Source organism: Ricinus communis, chromosome 6, assembly GCF_019578655.1.
Source record: "Ricinus communis isolate WT05 ecotype wild-type chromosome 6, ASM1957865v1, whole genome shotgun sequence".
In the NCBI taxonomy this organism is placed as follows: Eukaryota; Viridiplantae; Streptophyta; class Magnoliopsida; order Malpighiales; family Euphorbiaceae; genus Ricinus; species Ricinus communis.
The window spans coordinates 18,923,178-18,938,690 of NC_063261.1; the positions used below are offsets into that span (position 1 = coordinate 18,923,178).

The 15,513-nt window shown below is 29.9% G+C and overlaps 3 protein-coding genes across 4 annotated transcripts; 1 reads left to right on the forward strand and 2 right to left on the reverse strand.

The window, feature by feature from the left end:
• Positions 1-40: 40 nt before the first annotated feature.
• Positions 41-1,454, reverse strand: LOC8268887 (probable xyloglucan endotransglucosylase/hydrolase protein 10). The gene is made up of 4 exons (XM_002522030.3): positions 1,209-1,454; positions 1,014-1,114; positions 712-905; positions 41-601 (listed from the first exon to the last, which is right to left on the reverse strand). The coding sequence occupies exons 1-4, from the start codon at positions 1,393-1,395 to the stop codon at positions 199-201; spliced, it is 885 nt and encodes a 294-aa protein (XP_002522076.1). The 5' UTR covers positions 1,396-1,454; the 3' UTR covers positions 41-198.
• Positions 1,455-7,277: 5,823 nt separating this feature from the next.
• LOC8268888 (cilia- and flagella-associated protein 251) lies at positions 7,278-11,056 on the forward strand. 2 transcript variants are annotated; one of them, XM_002522031.4, is made up of 2 exons: positions 7,278-7,461; positions 8,958-11,056. In XM_002522031.4, exon 2 carries the CDS (start codon positions 8,993-8,995, stop codon positions 10,745-10,747), a length of 1,755 nt encoding a protein of 584 aa, XP_002522077.1. In that variant the 5' UTR covers positions 7,278-7,461; positions 8,958-8,992; the 3' UTR covers positions 10,748-11,056. The 2 variants fall into 2 exon arrangements, with proteins under 2 accessions (XP_002522077.1, XP_015576616.1); XM_015721130.3 differs by having other exon boundaries at positions 7,279-7,461; positions 8,902-11,056.
• Positions 11,057-12,962: 1,906 nt separating this feature from the next.
• Positions 12,963-15,041, reverse strand: LOC8268889. Its single transcript, XM_002522032.4, has 2 exons — positions 14,212-15,041; positions 12,963-13,859 (listed from the first exon to the last, which is right to left on the reverse strand). The coding sequence occupies exons 1-2, from the start codon at positions 14,820-14,822 to the stop codon at positions 13,124-13,126; spliced, it is 1,347 nt and encodes a 448-aa protein (XP_002522078.1). The 5' UTR covers positions 14,823-15,041; the 3' UTR covers positions 12,963-13,123.
• Positions 15,042-15,513: the final 472 nt, after the last annotated feature.

Below are 15,513 nucleotides of genomic sequence, written 5' to 3' on the forward strand. Positions count from 1 at the left end.
TCTCACACGTGTCTACTGGGGCAAATTACACGCATTAATCTGACAAGGCCAAAATATTTTCTTTAATTAGTTCTACTCTTAAAGTTCCACAATATGGCTCAAAAACCCTGAAACAATTATTGAGCTGACAATGTGTTATTACAGGTAATTAAGAACATAGAGAAACAAAATAGAACTTCAAATGGAAAAATTCCTTAGTCAATACTTAGGAAGGGAGCATTCTTTTGGAAGGATATTATGGAATCTCTGCTTATCTTGGCAATAGTCATAAATCAAGTGGTGTAACCTAACCCACTTGTACCACCTTCTTTGAATAGGTGTGAGAGTATTGTATGCTTTCTTGTTCCACCAATTTGTAGAGCTATCTGCCCTGCAAAACCTTGGATTTCCCTTCCAAATACAGGCATCAATTCTGTAGTTACTGAATGATGTGATGAATGGAGCCTGTGACCAATCAATTTTATCTTTCCCACCTCTTGTTGCCCAATTCTCACCGTTCCATATGCTACCTTTGATGCTCATTGGCTGCCATCTAGGATATGCTACTCCTTTGTCTGCATGATTTCTGTAAACTCTGATAGGAATGGAATCCACCATGAACCTGTTAAGAGAACAGAAGATTTCATCTATTCAGTGATGCTCATAATAACTTGTTGAAAAGAATTTAACTGTGACAATAATGTGAGAATTTTATGTAAAAATGGTACTTACACAATTTGATAAATGTTCCACAGGACAGAATAAGTGTGGAATTTTAATGTTGGATCAAACCAAAGAATTATCCTTTCTTCTCTGTCATCAAATCCATCAGCATAAACATTGGTTTGAAGAATATATGGCTGCCCAGGTACAGTGCCAAGAAACTCAAAATCTATCTCATCTCTATTAGGTTGATCTGATGCCAACTGCAACATCAATTCACCAAACCATATAGATTTGTCGCACATGTACTTAGAAGATAATTAAGAATAATTTAATACTTATTAATTTGGTTTATTACTATTAATACTTACATAAAATGCCACAACTGTGCCTGCTGAATTCCCTGGCACTAGTTTTATTTGCATATCGAACTGCCCAAACAAGAACATCTGTTTTGAATCGAAACCGGATCCTGTAATTACAGATTAATACCAATGGAGCTTAAAACAAAAAAGATTACCAAAGTTAATTACCAGAACAATTCATTTTGATGTAAATTCTCATACCAGATTCTTGGTCAAGCTCCAAGCTTCTTGTCCTGCCATCAGCAGATGTGTTTATATGGCTAGGAGACCATGACACAAAGAAATCTTTATTGAAATCTCCAGTAGAAACAACAGAAGAAAATGAAATTTGAAACAAGCTAGCCAGAATTAGCTCAATGAACACTATAAATTTGAACATGTTGGACATGATTTTTGGTGAATGTTGATTAATGGGTATGGAAGAAACATGTTTAAATATGATCTCTCTCTCTCTCTATATATATATAGGGATTGCATGAAAAGATAGTGTAAATGTAAATAGAAGCAAGAATATCTTTTCAAAGAAGCAAAGGGCTAATATTACATATCCTGTTAAAACAACATCCTGCACACAATAATATTACATTAAATTCTTTCTTTTTTAATTATTTGAGTACAAGGGTTTAATTTAGTTTAATTTAATTTAACTTGGTCAGATTTTTCTTAATAATTTAGTGATTAGTTAGTGTATAATCTACTCATAATTGATGACAGATGTTTGTTTTTCTTTTCATGATAAAGTCTTGTGTACTAAGCTTTGAATATGTCTCAGGCTTTCTCAATGCAAGGGCCTTTCTGGTGGTCTGGCTTAGCAGAAAGTGAGAATTTAATAAAGTTGAGAGTAGGTTTTCTTTTTAAATTTCTATGAGCATTTCTTTTTAGAATGACTTGTTTTATCAAGCTTCCCTTTGTGCTCTTTGAAGGATTTCATTTTATTCTTTCCTTCATTCAATTGGGATTATGTGTTGTATATGTGAATTGTGCTAGGTTCTCTAATATGCATACTACAATCATTTTTTTCAAACTATATATATATATATATTAGAAAAAGAAGCTATATATGTTGAGGCAATTTTTACTTTGAGTCCTTAAATCGGGAGAGAGAACGGGAGAATCCCATATGATCCAATATCCAGCGCCATTCTTAACAATCAGGTTCGAAAAATGGAAAAGGGACAACCAATTGTGATAGGTGGCAGTAAGAGTGCCGCTCCTTTTTTCGGGTCTCTACGGTCCATATAATTGAATCTTTTACTTGTTTTTTTAATAAAGTAAGTTAAGTATAGGCTCTTTAAATTTTGTGTCTTAAAAAATCCTTTAATTTTGATTTGCCTTATAAAATCCTTTTTACCTAATCTCATTTAGAATTTATTAGAAATTCAACTTGAGAAAAGTAAAAAATATTGAATTGTAGCATCAATGTGTAATCTTTATAATGCAAGATTTTCAATGAAAATTTACTGATCATTGAGTGATAAAACTTTTAAGATTAAGAAAAAATGATATTTCATAATTTTTAAACGCAAATAGAATTTTAATAATATTAATGAGAAAAGCGCCTAAAGAATATTTTATAATATATGAAAAGTGAATAAAAAGTTTAACCTATAATAAGAAATATCTTTTAAAATTTCTGCCATGGATGCAATAACCTAACCCAAAGTAAAGCTATGTTTAACAAGTTCAGTTTTTTTTTTTTTCTTTTTTTTTGAACTTATAAAGCATCACTCTTTTTCTGTTATGTTAATCAATTAGCAATAATTTTAGTGTTAATCATTAATCATTAACATTAGATTAATTCATCAAGAATGAGAGTGGAGTATCTTCAACACTAACCCTTTAAAAGTAGATTTTCATTTCAATGTAACAAAACAATTAGTAATACTAATTTTGGATGCTTAATCATGTAGAAAGTTAAAAAAGATAATGAGAAAAAATGTAGCTTTAAACTAAATCATTGGGTTCCTAAAAATATTCAATATCTAAAGACTTAAAAGAGTATTAGAACATATGAGAAAATAGGATTTTTTCAGAAATATTCTAAAATTAATAAAAAATATTATTTTTACTGTGTGAATTTTTTTCGAAAATACTATTTTTTAATTCTTTTAAAAAAAAAATACTGTGTGATTATTTTTTGAATTTTCTTTGATTGTTTTTTGGTTGTTTTATCAAAAAATAACTAAGCCTAAAAAATAATTGATACTGTATTTTTGATATTTTCACACAGTAAAAATGAAAAAAAATTATACTGTATTTTTAATAAAAAAAATATATATATGAATATTTTTGTTATTTTTCCTAAAAAAAAATGTCTTTAAGCCTAAAAGGGGAGACCTTATAGTGCAAGGGCCCATATTATGCAAATACAAAATCAAAGCTCAGCAACTCCTTTCAAGTCCAGTCCATAAATGCATTTGACAAAAAAAAAAGGGACTTTTTACACAAATATCTAAAAATTAAATCAATTACTTTTTATATCCTTAACTTAAAAATATAATAAAATTATGCTAATACCAAGAACTTTTATTTATATACATTGAAGTTAAAGAAACGGACCTCTTTGTCCTCTAAAATGGTCAATTCAAACTCATTCAAAAATCACAATATATATAATAATAGTTTATTTACTAGACAAATTCGTAATAAATTTAATAGTAATTTCATCAATAAATATTTAGAATTAAATATTCTAAATTTTAGAATTTATAATTAAATTATTAAAATTTTCAATTTTTCTTATTACAATTATTTTTTCTAACATTGTTATAATTTCATATTAATTTATATTCTATTAATATAAAGATAATATATACATTATCTAACTATATATTATAACTTTATAGTATTTTATATTATAACAAATTATAACTATATACTATAACTTTATAATATTTTATATTATATAGTTATAATAAAAATATATAAAAACTTAATAACTTTTATAATAACAGACTATATAGGATATAGAGTTATTATATATTGTTAATATATAGTTAGCTATTTATATAATATAAAATTAAAAAAATTATATAAAATAATTATATTTATATAATATTTTCTGTAATATAAATTATATAATATAATTATAATTATATAGTATTTGTAAGTATATTATAAATATATATTGTTAAAATTTAGTAAATTTATGTTTATATTTTGTATATCTTATAAAAGTTTTGTTTATTGACTATTATATAAAATAAGTATATAAAAAGAATACATTAATTATACATTACATAAAAAAATTATTTTCTAAAAAAACATAAAATAGTTTTAAAAGTATATTGTAAACAGTATATATTAAATATATAACGCATTTATTTCATGCATATAATTCTCTAATTCTTATTGAATTTTGTTTCTTCAAATTTTAGACTATCTTTTATATATCTTTTACATAGATATTTACATAATATCTATTTTTTTCCATCGCAGTGGACATTGAAAAGAAATATGATATAAATTGTATCATCATAGTATATTATGAGCATATTCAACTTATACTCAAACACGCTTATATATGTAAAAACTCTTTTGAAGACTAACACTTACACATTTAGAATAAAGTTTCTAAATATATATAAATCATTCATACAAATTCAAATAAATAAAATCTACAACTTAAAATATGTCTAAAAGAAAATGATACCTATCTAACATAAAATTCTTAAAAACCACATCAACATATAGTTGTTTAAGATTTTAAAAGTTGTAGAAGATGAATATTAGATTTAAAAACTTAGATTTATAAAAAATTAAGAAATTAGATCTGTTTTATAAACAAACCCATAAAACAGTATATATAGGTATATCATAAGTATATATTTTAAAATTTAGTAAAATTATATTTATATTGTCTGTGTTTTATATATATCTTGTAATTTTTTATATACTAACTATTATATGAATATAAATATATAAAATGAATATAACAAATTATATATTATATAGAAAAAATTACATTCTAAAAGAATATATTGATATAAATAATTTTTAATGTATACAATAGATAGTATATATTAAGAATATAACGAGTTTATTTCATATATATGATACTCTAATTTTTATCTAATTTTATCTGTTTAGATTTTAAAATTATCTTTTACATTTTTTTATATATTGATATGGAATCAATGCATGTTATTATCTTTCATTACAATGAACTTTGAAAAGAAAATATGAGATATATAAACTCTAAAGTAATGAATATTCTCATACTAAAGAATAACAACTTCCAAACTTCATAAAAATAATGTCAAATCAAATCAAAATTAAAATGGAGCGACCAAGAATGAGTATATAAAGGTATGCAATAAGTATATATTTTAAAAATCTAAAAGGTTATTTAAAAAATGTTCATTTAAAATATATATATATATATATATATATATATATATATATATATATATATGTATAGTATAATTTTTGTATATAAATATTATATACATAAACTCTCACATAAATGGAATTTTATACCAAATGACAATATCATTTTAACCTATATGAAAATAATATCAAGATAAAAGCAAAATTAAAATGGAACAAACAATAGTTTTGTATAACCATCCCTATTTGGTTTTGCTTTTTTGAAGACTTAACATTAATACTTTCTTCTTAAAATTAAAATCTCCATCACTTTTAACAAAAAGGTTTGAGCTTTGCATCATTTTTGTCAATCTCAGTCCTTCTTTTTCGTAGACCTAACATCATTTCTTTTACCTATAGCTCCAAAGTCTTTACCAATAGAAGAAGAATAAAAGCTTAACTTTCAATCGATGGAAGTTACACAAGCTAAAAAGTGAAAAAACAAAAAAATACTTGCATGAAGAATTTAATTATTAGTTTTCGAGTCATAATCAAAGAAAATGAAGAAATAAAATCAAAGAAAAAAGAAAAATTAGAAAATCAAAAAGTACTATAAAAAGAAATCATAAAAGAAAAGTATTAAATTCAAAAAAGCGCTAAAAGGTAAAAAAAAAAAAAGAAATCCATAATATTGTATCAGCATAAAAGAGAAAAAAAAAAGAAAAAACATAAAACATATAAAAATAAAAGAGAAAAGAAATAGCGTATTCTATGTGATTTTCTAAAACAAATTTAAGTTTTTATAAAATCGCTATTGCTGCTTGATGATGTTAAAGATACATATTGAGACTTATGAAAATAATTAAAAAATTTATAATAGAAAAAAATTAAATCCGAGAGATAAATCAAATATTTTATAGTCGCATGTTTTATGGTCATATATCTGGATTCAGGATATAACAATTCAATAGCGGTCATAGAACGAATGTGATAAACGAGAAAAAGAGAATTAAATAGGTAATCCATTGGTATATTGTTAGTTGAATAATGAAAAATGCGGCATGCCCATATAGAGAAACTTATTGTGATGAGCACTTAATATTTGGGATGTATAACATAAGACAAGTGTGTTTGTGTGTATCAATCTATGATCTTTGTTGCCTCCACTTATACAAGAAAGTGGACGGCACAGGGTTTGCCAATTTGGCATGGATGGTGGTGCATCACGTCCACTCTGTAACCCAAGTAAAACACCACCCAGTCCCATGATTGACTCCTCACCCTAATCACAAAACCCTGTAATATGTCATAATTTATGATAACATAACCTCAAAGAGACACACAAAAAAACAAACAAACAAACAAACCCACTAGTTATGGAGATTTAAGTAATCTGCCCATCAAATCATTTGACAGATTTTGCTAAATTTGAAATATAAGTTTATTTATCAGTTTGATTTAATGGTAAATATATATATATATATATATATATATATATATATATATATATTTCATTTTGAATGAATTTAAATATTTTTTATATATTTTTAAAATATCTGTAATTTTTTTATTAAAGTAGTGTATTATTTATTTAATTCAATAATTAAATATAATACACCTGAAGACATTAACTCATAAGTATTTAATGAATAATAGATTAAGTGGTTTACAATTAAGACATTTTTAGTTTTCATAAGCAAGAATTCTTATCAGCATTTTCTTCAGGGTTTCACATTGTCCTTTTTATATAACAAATACAATCACTATTTGATATTTAATAAAAATATAATGTATCAAATATCAATAAATAATATACATCAAGAAAAGATATATAATAGAGTAGCAAGTAATTCCCATTTTATATAAGTTTGTTGTTGCTTAGATATTGGATCCAGATTGTACTTTCCTCTTCTGACTGACTTATAAAAGTCCAACAACTTGTAATAAAGAAACAATATTACACAAACAAGAAAATAAAATAAATAAAACACTCCACTTGCTTCACATAGACCCCTTCCTTCCATTTCCAAAGAGAACTGCCCTTTACCCATCTCTCATTCCTTCCTTAGATTAGACATATAGCTCTTTTTTTTTTTTTTTTTAATTCACACAGTAAATACTGTTTACTCTCACTCTCTGGCTCCAGGTACTTCCTTCTTTCCTTCCTTCCTTTTTTCCTTTTCTTTCTTGCTTGTTTGCTTCATTGATTAATTAGCTTTTGCTTTTGCATTAATCTGTTTGTGAGTAGGATCACTTGTTTTTACTTACTTCTACACTTAGCAGTTTTTAATTTCTGATGAAATGGAGTTTTTGTTGGTTTGATAGTTTAAATGAACTATTTTGGCATATGGGTTTTTGGGTTGTGAATGATAAAAAATCAGATTTTGGTTTTTAATTTATGAGTTTTGCTGGTTGGAGGTATTACAAGACTATTTGTTTGAGGATTTTGATTTTTAGGGTTTCTTTTTTTGGGGGGCTTTGCTTTACTTCTTTGTGCTTGTTTTTCCTTTTTTTTTTTTTTTAAGAAAAAAAAGAAGAAATGTTATTAGCTCTTTTGCAATGGGTTTCTGTAATGGAGGAGATACAAAGAGATGGGCTTTTCCTCTTTTTGTCCTGTTAATATATATAATTTATATTAGATTTGAGGGATGTCACATTTCTTTGATAAAATCAGAGGGAAATGAAAAAAATATGCATGCTTTCAAATTAAAAGGAAATGAGGAATATGAAAGAAATAAAAGTTAATGTTGTGCCAGTGGCAAACATTGTTTTCTTAATCCTTTTGTGTGCTCAAATTGGGGTGGCCTCCTGAAGAGTTTTCCCTTCTTTACCAAGTTCTTACATCCAACTGCCAGAAAACACAAATAGTAAAGCAAAAATGTTTTGGTTATGTACTTTTCAAACACTTGATATGAAAATTTCCTGAAATTATGTGTTTCAAGGTAGGCTTTTCTTAAGTCTCATCAATATATGTGAAATCTGAAGTGATATAGTAACTTAATTTGCTTGAAGATGGTAGTGTACCTTAATCAAAAGTGATAACATAACTGACTCAACCTGAAAATGGTGAACCTTTTGCAAAAGTTGAAAAGGAGATACTTTTATGTATCTTTATTGAAAGGGAAATAAATTTGATTGCCTACATTTTCCTAAAGTAATAAATGAATGAAGAAACTGAGTAGAATAGTTGGTTTTATTTATCTGATAAAGGATCTAGGCTTGTTCCAAACTATGAAACTGATATTTTGAAAATTGTGTGGACTGGGTTTTTCTTCTCTTTCTTTTTTCTTTAGTAACTGCCTCTGACATTAATAGAAGATTCAAGTGGAGCATAGTAGATTTAAGCTAGTACATGGGGGTGGGTTCCACAAACTACATTAAATATCAGGATTTTGTTTTGGAGATTTCTTTTATTGTATGTTGGTGGTTGAAATTGGTCCTGTCTGCTGGTGGGTTACCATGAAAGCTCTTAAGGATTTGATACTATAGAGTTTAAGTAGGTTGCTTCTACAGTCCAATTAACTTAGAGACTTGAAATGATATATAAAAATATTTTATATGTGATCGACTGTTTAATCTCTTGCAGCTATTTAATTGTGAAATTTTGATTCTTGGCGGTTCTTTGCCTTGCTATACATATAGAAGGAGAAGAGGGTTGTAGATTGGAGTAGTTCGTCATGATCAAACGGACACCAAGTAGGAACACTAGATCAAAAGGATTCAAGGTAAAGCATGTTTTGCAGATTTGTTTATTGCTTGGTGTCTGCTTTTGGTTAATCTACCAAGTCAAGCATTCCCATGATAAGAAAAAGGAGTTCGATCAGAAAGATGCAAAACTCTCTGTCAGAACTCAAAGTACTGATGATATTACAAACTTAGGAAGGAAAGGTCTCCTTCCTCGTGGGCAGGAGATGAGTAAGGATGAGAAGCATGAGGAAGAAGATGAGGAAGAAACAACAGTAGAGGAGGAAGTAAATAAGATTAAAGAAAATGAGCTTGAGCAAAAGCAGGTAGAAGACGAAACTAAGCATGAAGAAGAAGAACGAGAAGAAGAAGGAACTAAGCATGAAGAAGAAGAAGAAGAGCAAGAAGAAGGAAATAAGAATGAAGACGAAGAAGTGCGAGAAGAAGGAAATAAGCATGAAGAAGAGAGGCAAGAAGAAGATTCTAAGCCTGAAGAGGAAGAGAGAGATGAAGAAGGAACCAAGCATGAAGATGAAGAGCAAGAAGAAGATACCAAGGGTGATGAGACAGAAGATGAGGGGAGAGGAGGTGGAGATGATGAGATAGATGAACGTGATCAAGAGAAAATAGTAGGAGAAGCTGATCATGAGGATTTTGTTGATGGAGAGAAAGAAAGAGAGGAAGCAAGCGATGGAAAGGAGAGTAGAAATGATGAAGGTGAATATAAGGACGATCAGGTAGACCAAGAAGCTTCGACAGAGGATCAGGGTCATGATGGAAGTGTACAAAATGATCATGAGGCTCGAGAAGTACATTACAAGGCTGATGATGCTTCCAGTGCAGTGACCCATGATACCGAAGTAATAAGCACTGACCCTGAGAAGGTAAGTTCGGATAACTCAAATGAGTTGTCGGTGACAAATAATTTAGAATTGGAGCAGAACTCCACTAACAATAACAATGACGATATCAATGGGGATCAGAAGAACTCAACATTACAGCTGAAAGGTGGTGAGAGTAATCGTTCATTTAATGTGACAGACGGTGAAAAAAGGGGGGATGAGGTCATCAGTTCTGAAGATCAGTTGCCAAAAAATGCAACATTTGATTCCATATCCAGCAATCAAACAGAAGCAAGCAATAAGTTAATGGATGTGAATGCAGAAGCTGGCAATAACCCAGTAGATGGGAGCAGTGAAATTTCTGGTACACCCCAGAAGAATGAAACAATAATTACATCCGATTCAAATCAACCCCAAAATGCGTCAGTGGGTAGTGATGGGGAAGCATCTGATGTCAAAACTACTGTATTGGAACAGGTTAAGAACAACATTACTTCTGGTATCACAGAACTTGATTCTAATTCTACTGTCTCTGATAAAACTGAGAATAATGGCACAGTTTCTGGAGACTCAAAGTTCACTACTAATTCAGAGCTTGATGGTTCAGATAAGACTATTAAACCTGAAATTACAGCTGGAGCAGAGGTCAATACTGGGTTAAATTCAACGACAAATGAAACTACAGATGCATCTCAAGATGAGAACTCGGAGATCAATGATGAATTGGACAAAACAGATGAAAATGCAGGCTCTACTGGAACAGATGGGACGGAAGCTGTTCATGACCCCATTGATTCATCTGATTCTTCAATAGGGCAAGACGAGAAAGAGGCTCGCATAGACTTGGGTACACTGCCAGAGGATGGTTCAGAAGGCATTCACAGCCGAGATGCTGCAGCAGAATAATAATAATTGTTATGAAACATGCTCTGTGTCAAGGCTTCTGAGTGATCTAAGGTTAATTTACATGTTCACTCTGTTTTGATACATGAACATGGAGAGTTTTAGAATGTTTTCAGTCAACTTGAAAGATTCGAGTCTTTGTCGAAATACAGTTTCTTTTAGCATTGCAGGCAAAATGTAGGAAGTTTTTCTTTCTTTTTCTTGAACTGCAAAAATGTAGGCAGGCAGTTTGATGTTGTCAATGGGTCGTATCTGTGTAATTTATTGCAACTTCAGCTAATATCCCTTTAAATTATTGAAGTTTATTTTGTAGATCCTTTCTGATGTTTGTTATTGAGATTGTATCTTTGCCACCAAAACAGCAGAAAGCTTTTGTTCATGTATAATAGATATTGCAATCTTTCAGCTGGAATGAATGATTGCCCTTGACCCAAGTCATATATATATATGTGGATTTTTATGTCAAATCATTGTCAATTTTAGTTAGAGTTTTAACTATTTGGCTTTCAGATGGATTGTTGGGACGTTTAAGCTCAAAGGCAGTTCTAGAGTAGATTCTTTTTCCTTTTCTTTTCTTTTGACAGTTTTTAGAAAATTTAAAGCAGTGCAAATATAAGTTGTCAAAAATATATTATCCAACTATATATTACATTACTATATATCTTTTAAAATAACAAATATTGTAGAAACAATTTAAAAGCTGTATAACTCAGGGTTCATTAGGCATCTAATAAATTATTTAAAAAACTAACAAAACCAAGTCAAAAAAAGAAAAGAGAACAGGAATGTAAATGCAAACCTAAATGGTCAGCTTGGAAAGCTTTTTAGCAAAACCTGAAAACCAAGGCCAGCAGATATTGGTAGGCTGGCACCTTGTTAAAGTCCTGATTCATGGAATGTGACAACCCCACAACTTCTGTCTACAAGCCTAACACTTCCTTCTGTGGATAACTCTATTCCAGCTAAGCATATCAACCTCTTTTCTCACCCTCTTTTTTTTTTTTTAAATTTACAGAATGAATATTTAAGATTTCACTTTGAATCAAATTCATTTTATTTTTGAGACATTAGAGATTATATATGTTCAATCATGATGATAACCAAAATTATGTACTTTGACATCAATAAATTAAGAAATAGCTCATACTTGTCCAAATTTGAGAAGGCTACAATCATTATAATGTGAATAATTACTTTTTATTCAAATTATTTTTTAACTTGTTACAATTTTTTTTAAAAAAATAGGCATTCCAAATTATTTTTCTAGAAACCTTACTGCACAAATTTGATTAGAACTCTATAGGTTTAATCATGAACAATCTAGAACTTAATGGCCTACTTGCAACACTTATTAGCACCAATAATAATAATAATAATATTGAAATCCCAAAGAGATTGAATGTGATGCATGGCACCTTAATCATCCATGAAAACTGGCTTATTCATAACTTGCAATATAAAAGTGCTCAAGAAAGAAAGCTTCTCCTCAATCCTTTTCTTGTACAAACAAAATTGCCTTTGTCTTTTCTAGTCTTAGAGAGATTAAGGATCATGTTGGATTTTTATTTTGAATGATTTTTTTTTTAAAAATTGTTTTTCTAAAAAGCAAGTGAATAAATGTTTTCCTTAAAAGTAAATTTGAGAAAAATAGTTTATAAAGAATTAAAAAAACTACATTACATCAAAAAGATTTTAAATTTAATTTTTAAATATCCAACTGTAGTTACAAACAGGATAAAAATTATTTAGATTCATTGGGTACTAATGTTTAATAAGAATGGAAAATCCATTAGCCACCTATAGATAAAATGCTAATATTTTTATTTTATTATTAAAAATTCAATAAATTTATTTTATACTAAAAAGGATATATTATAATAATAATAACTCGATATTTTTTTATTATTAAATACCTTTATAACAAATTTGTATATACAAATTAAAATTGACCAGGCAATCAAAAGTTCTTTTTACTCGTGGAAAGTCTATTTATCAGTAGATTTCAACATAAATCGATCATTCTTATGTTTGACATTGTAATAGACAACTATAAATCGAATCTTTGCCACCTTATTAACAGTTTTTCTTTGCTATTTCCACCAACATTGGATTCTCCTACCAAAGCCTCTTTTTACAAAATAATTTATGAAAAAGCCTTATAATATATATAAATAAATAAATAAAATAACTAAGAATGCACATAGCACAAGGAAAACAATTAGTTAATCATTTTATAATATAATATTATTATATAAAGCCTGCTTTGTCATTCCTCACTGTACACAGAAAAATAATTAAAAAATAAAATTTCCTGAACCTCCAACAAAACAACCTACTAATTAACCGACTCATCCCCCAAAACGACAAATCAATCCGGCGTCAAACGACAAAACTCTGACTCTGCTGCCTTAGTTCTTTCCTTAGCTTTTGAGAAAACAATCTGCAGGCATCCATGCTTAGATCCATCGCTGCTGCTAGTGCCACAAAGGCAGCCGCATCCTCCGTGCAATTCACGTGCTGCACCCCAATTTCCACCTCTGGCTTACTGCAATTGCTGTTGCCTTTTACGGTTGATGACATGACGAATCCCCTGTACAGAAACTGTGAGAATAGCCCTGCTCCGAATTCCGATCCCGACCACGACCCGGACCCTGATCCGGATCCGAAATCGCAGCTGCTATGCGGGCTGCACACCGGGGTAGTCACACTGTTGGTGGTGTCAATAGTGAATTTGCCTCCGTTCTTAGAGTTTACTAATGAATTGACCAGAGTGGTAGTGGTAGGGGTGGCAGTGGCTGTGTCATGTATTAATTCGAAGCGGTAGCCTAGCTCATTGGTCTTAGGATGTTCGCGCCATGCCTCTAGCCGGCCCCATGGCTTCCATGTACCTAGTGACGGGCGCAGGATTAGCCAGGCCCCAGGGTTGGACCGGCTGACGCGGTCCGAACCAGGGGATGGTACGAATGGAGTGACCATTGCTGCCATTGCAACTGGTGAGCCAGAAAGATCGTGGATTGTAATTGTCCATCCCTTTCTTTCTTTAACCGATTGGTCTTTTTCAGCTCCAAGTGAAGGCAGCCAATTTCTTGATGTGCTTGGTTCTAACATAGATTGCCTGCAGAATGACAATTTTAGGAATAGAAAATCAGCACACCAATAATATAAAAAAAATTACAACAATTAAATCTTTAAAATATAAGATTTTCAATCTAAGCCCTGTTGACATGGACCACATTTCAGGATATATAGATTTTAGATTTTTCAGTTTTGGCAGATTTTTTTAAATTTCTAATCAAGAAAAAGGAAAATCAAGATTTACACATTTTGAACAAACTAAGAAAACCTAGATTCACTTCTAGAAACCAAAACCAAATCAAGATAACATTGCCTATCAATAACTTTCCTTTCTCATTTTTCACTCAACTAACTAAAAATAAGCAACAGAAATCAATGAAAAGAAAACTAACCTTTGTCCTAAATTTCGATCTCCAGGATTCCTCAAACTGAACTTGCAAGTAAAAACAGCTTGTCTTACACTTCCTTGAACTTGAAAAACCTGAGGACTACACTCAGGCTCACCACCAAACTGAAACACATATCTTGGATCAGGTTCAGCTCTAACACACAAATAAAATTCCACCTTATTCTTCTCTCCAATACCAATCCATCCATTATGTATAACACAAGGCCTAGACTCAGCTTTTTTCAGGTCAAGTGGAACGGTAACCTTACCCAGAAGCTTCCCATTGCTAAACCCACATGTAGCCTCACCCCCAGTGTAGATTTCGAGAATCAAACTTGTGGGTCTTGTAGAAGATGTTATTTTATTGATTTGGGTCTTGTCAAGATTGAAACATGCTGCTAAAGAATTTGATATGCAATAATTGTTTTCTTGGCTTTGGGCTTGTGGTTCTTGTTGATGTAATAGTGGGATGGTTGCTTGTTGGGTAGGGAAATTCTTGAGCTTGATTTTGCAAAAACATGAACTTGTACTTCTTGAAACTGAGGATCTTGAACTAGTTGGGAACTTAATAGCCAGGTTACCTACTAGGATCCGTACAAATGGGCACGGATCCATTGTGTTATGATACAAAAAGATTGTAACTTTCTAATTGTGATGATGAGTAGTGATCAAGGTAGAGTCGCCGCCGCCTGTGGTGGTGCCAGTGGTGGTGGTTTCTTTTTCCTTTTTCTTTTTCCCTTTGATGTTGAGAGGAGGGAGATGGAGCTTTTGAAGAAGAGGAAGATATATAAGAGTTAGTGATTGGAATAATTTAATAACAGAGGAGGAGAGAGAAAGTTCTTAGAGTTAGAGAGAGAAAATGATGATGATATGATAGTGAAACAGGCTGTAATGTATTAGCTGGTTATTTTTGGATTAAAAGGTAATATTATTATGAGGTCAAGCTTAGTTTGTAGCTGTGAAATCTCTTATTTTGTAATTATGTGATTTTGTGTGTGTGGTTAATAATAATAATAATAATGATGATATCCTTCATCATCATCACCATAGGATTCTTTAATTGATGTTGGTAGGGTATGAACTAAGAACAGATAGGAAGGAGAAACATTAATGAATATTTTAATCTAGTTCTTATATTCATTATTCATCTAGAGGATAATCAACTCATTATATTTTATGGTTTATATTTAAAAATAAATTTCAATATTATTTTTTAATTATTTGTAATATTTTTATAATTATTATAATCATACTGTAATACTATAAATTACAAGAAAACTAAAGTTATGCTCCATAAGTGGATAAT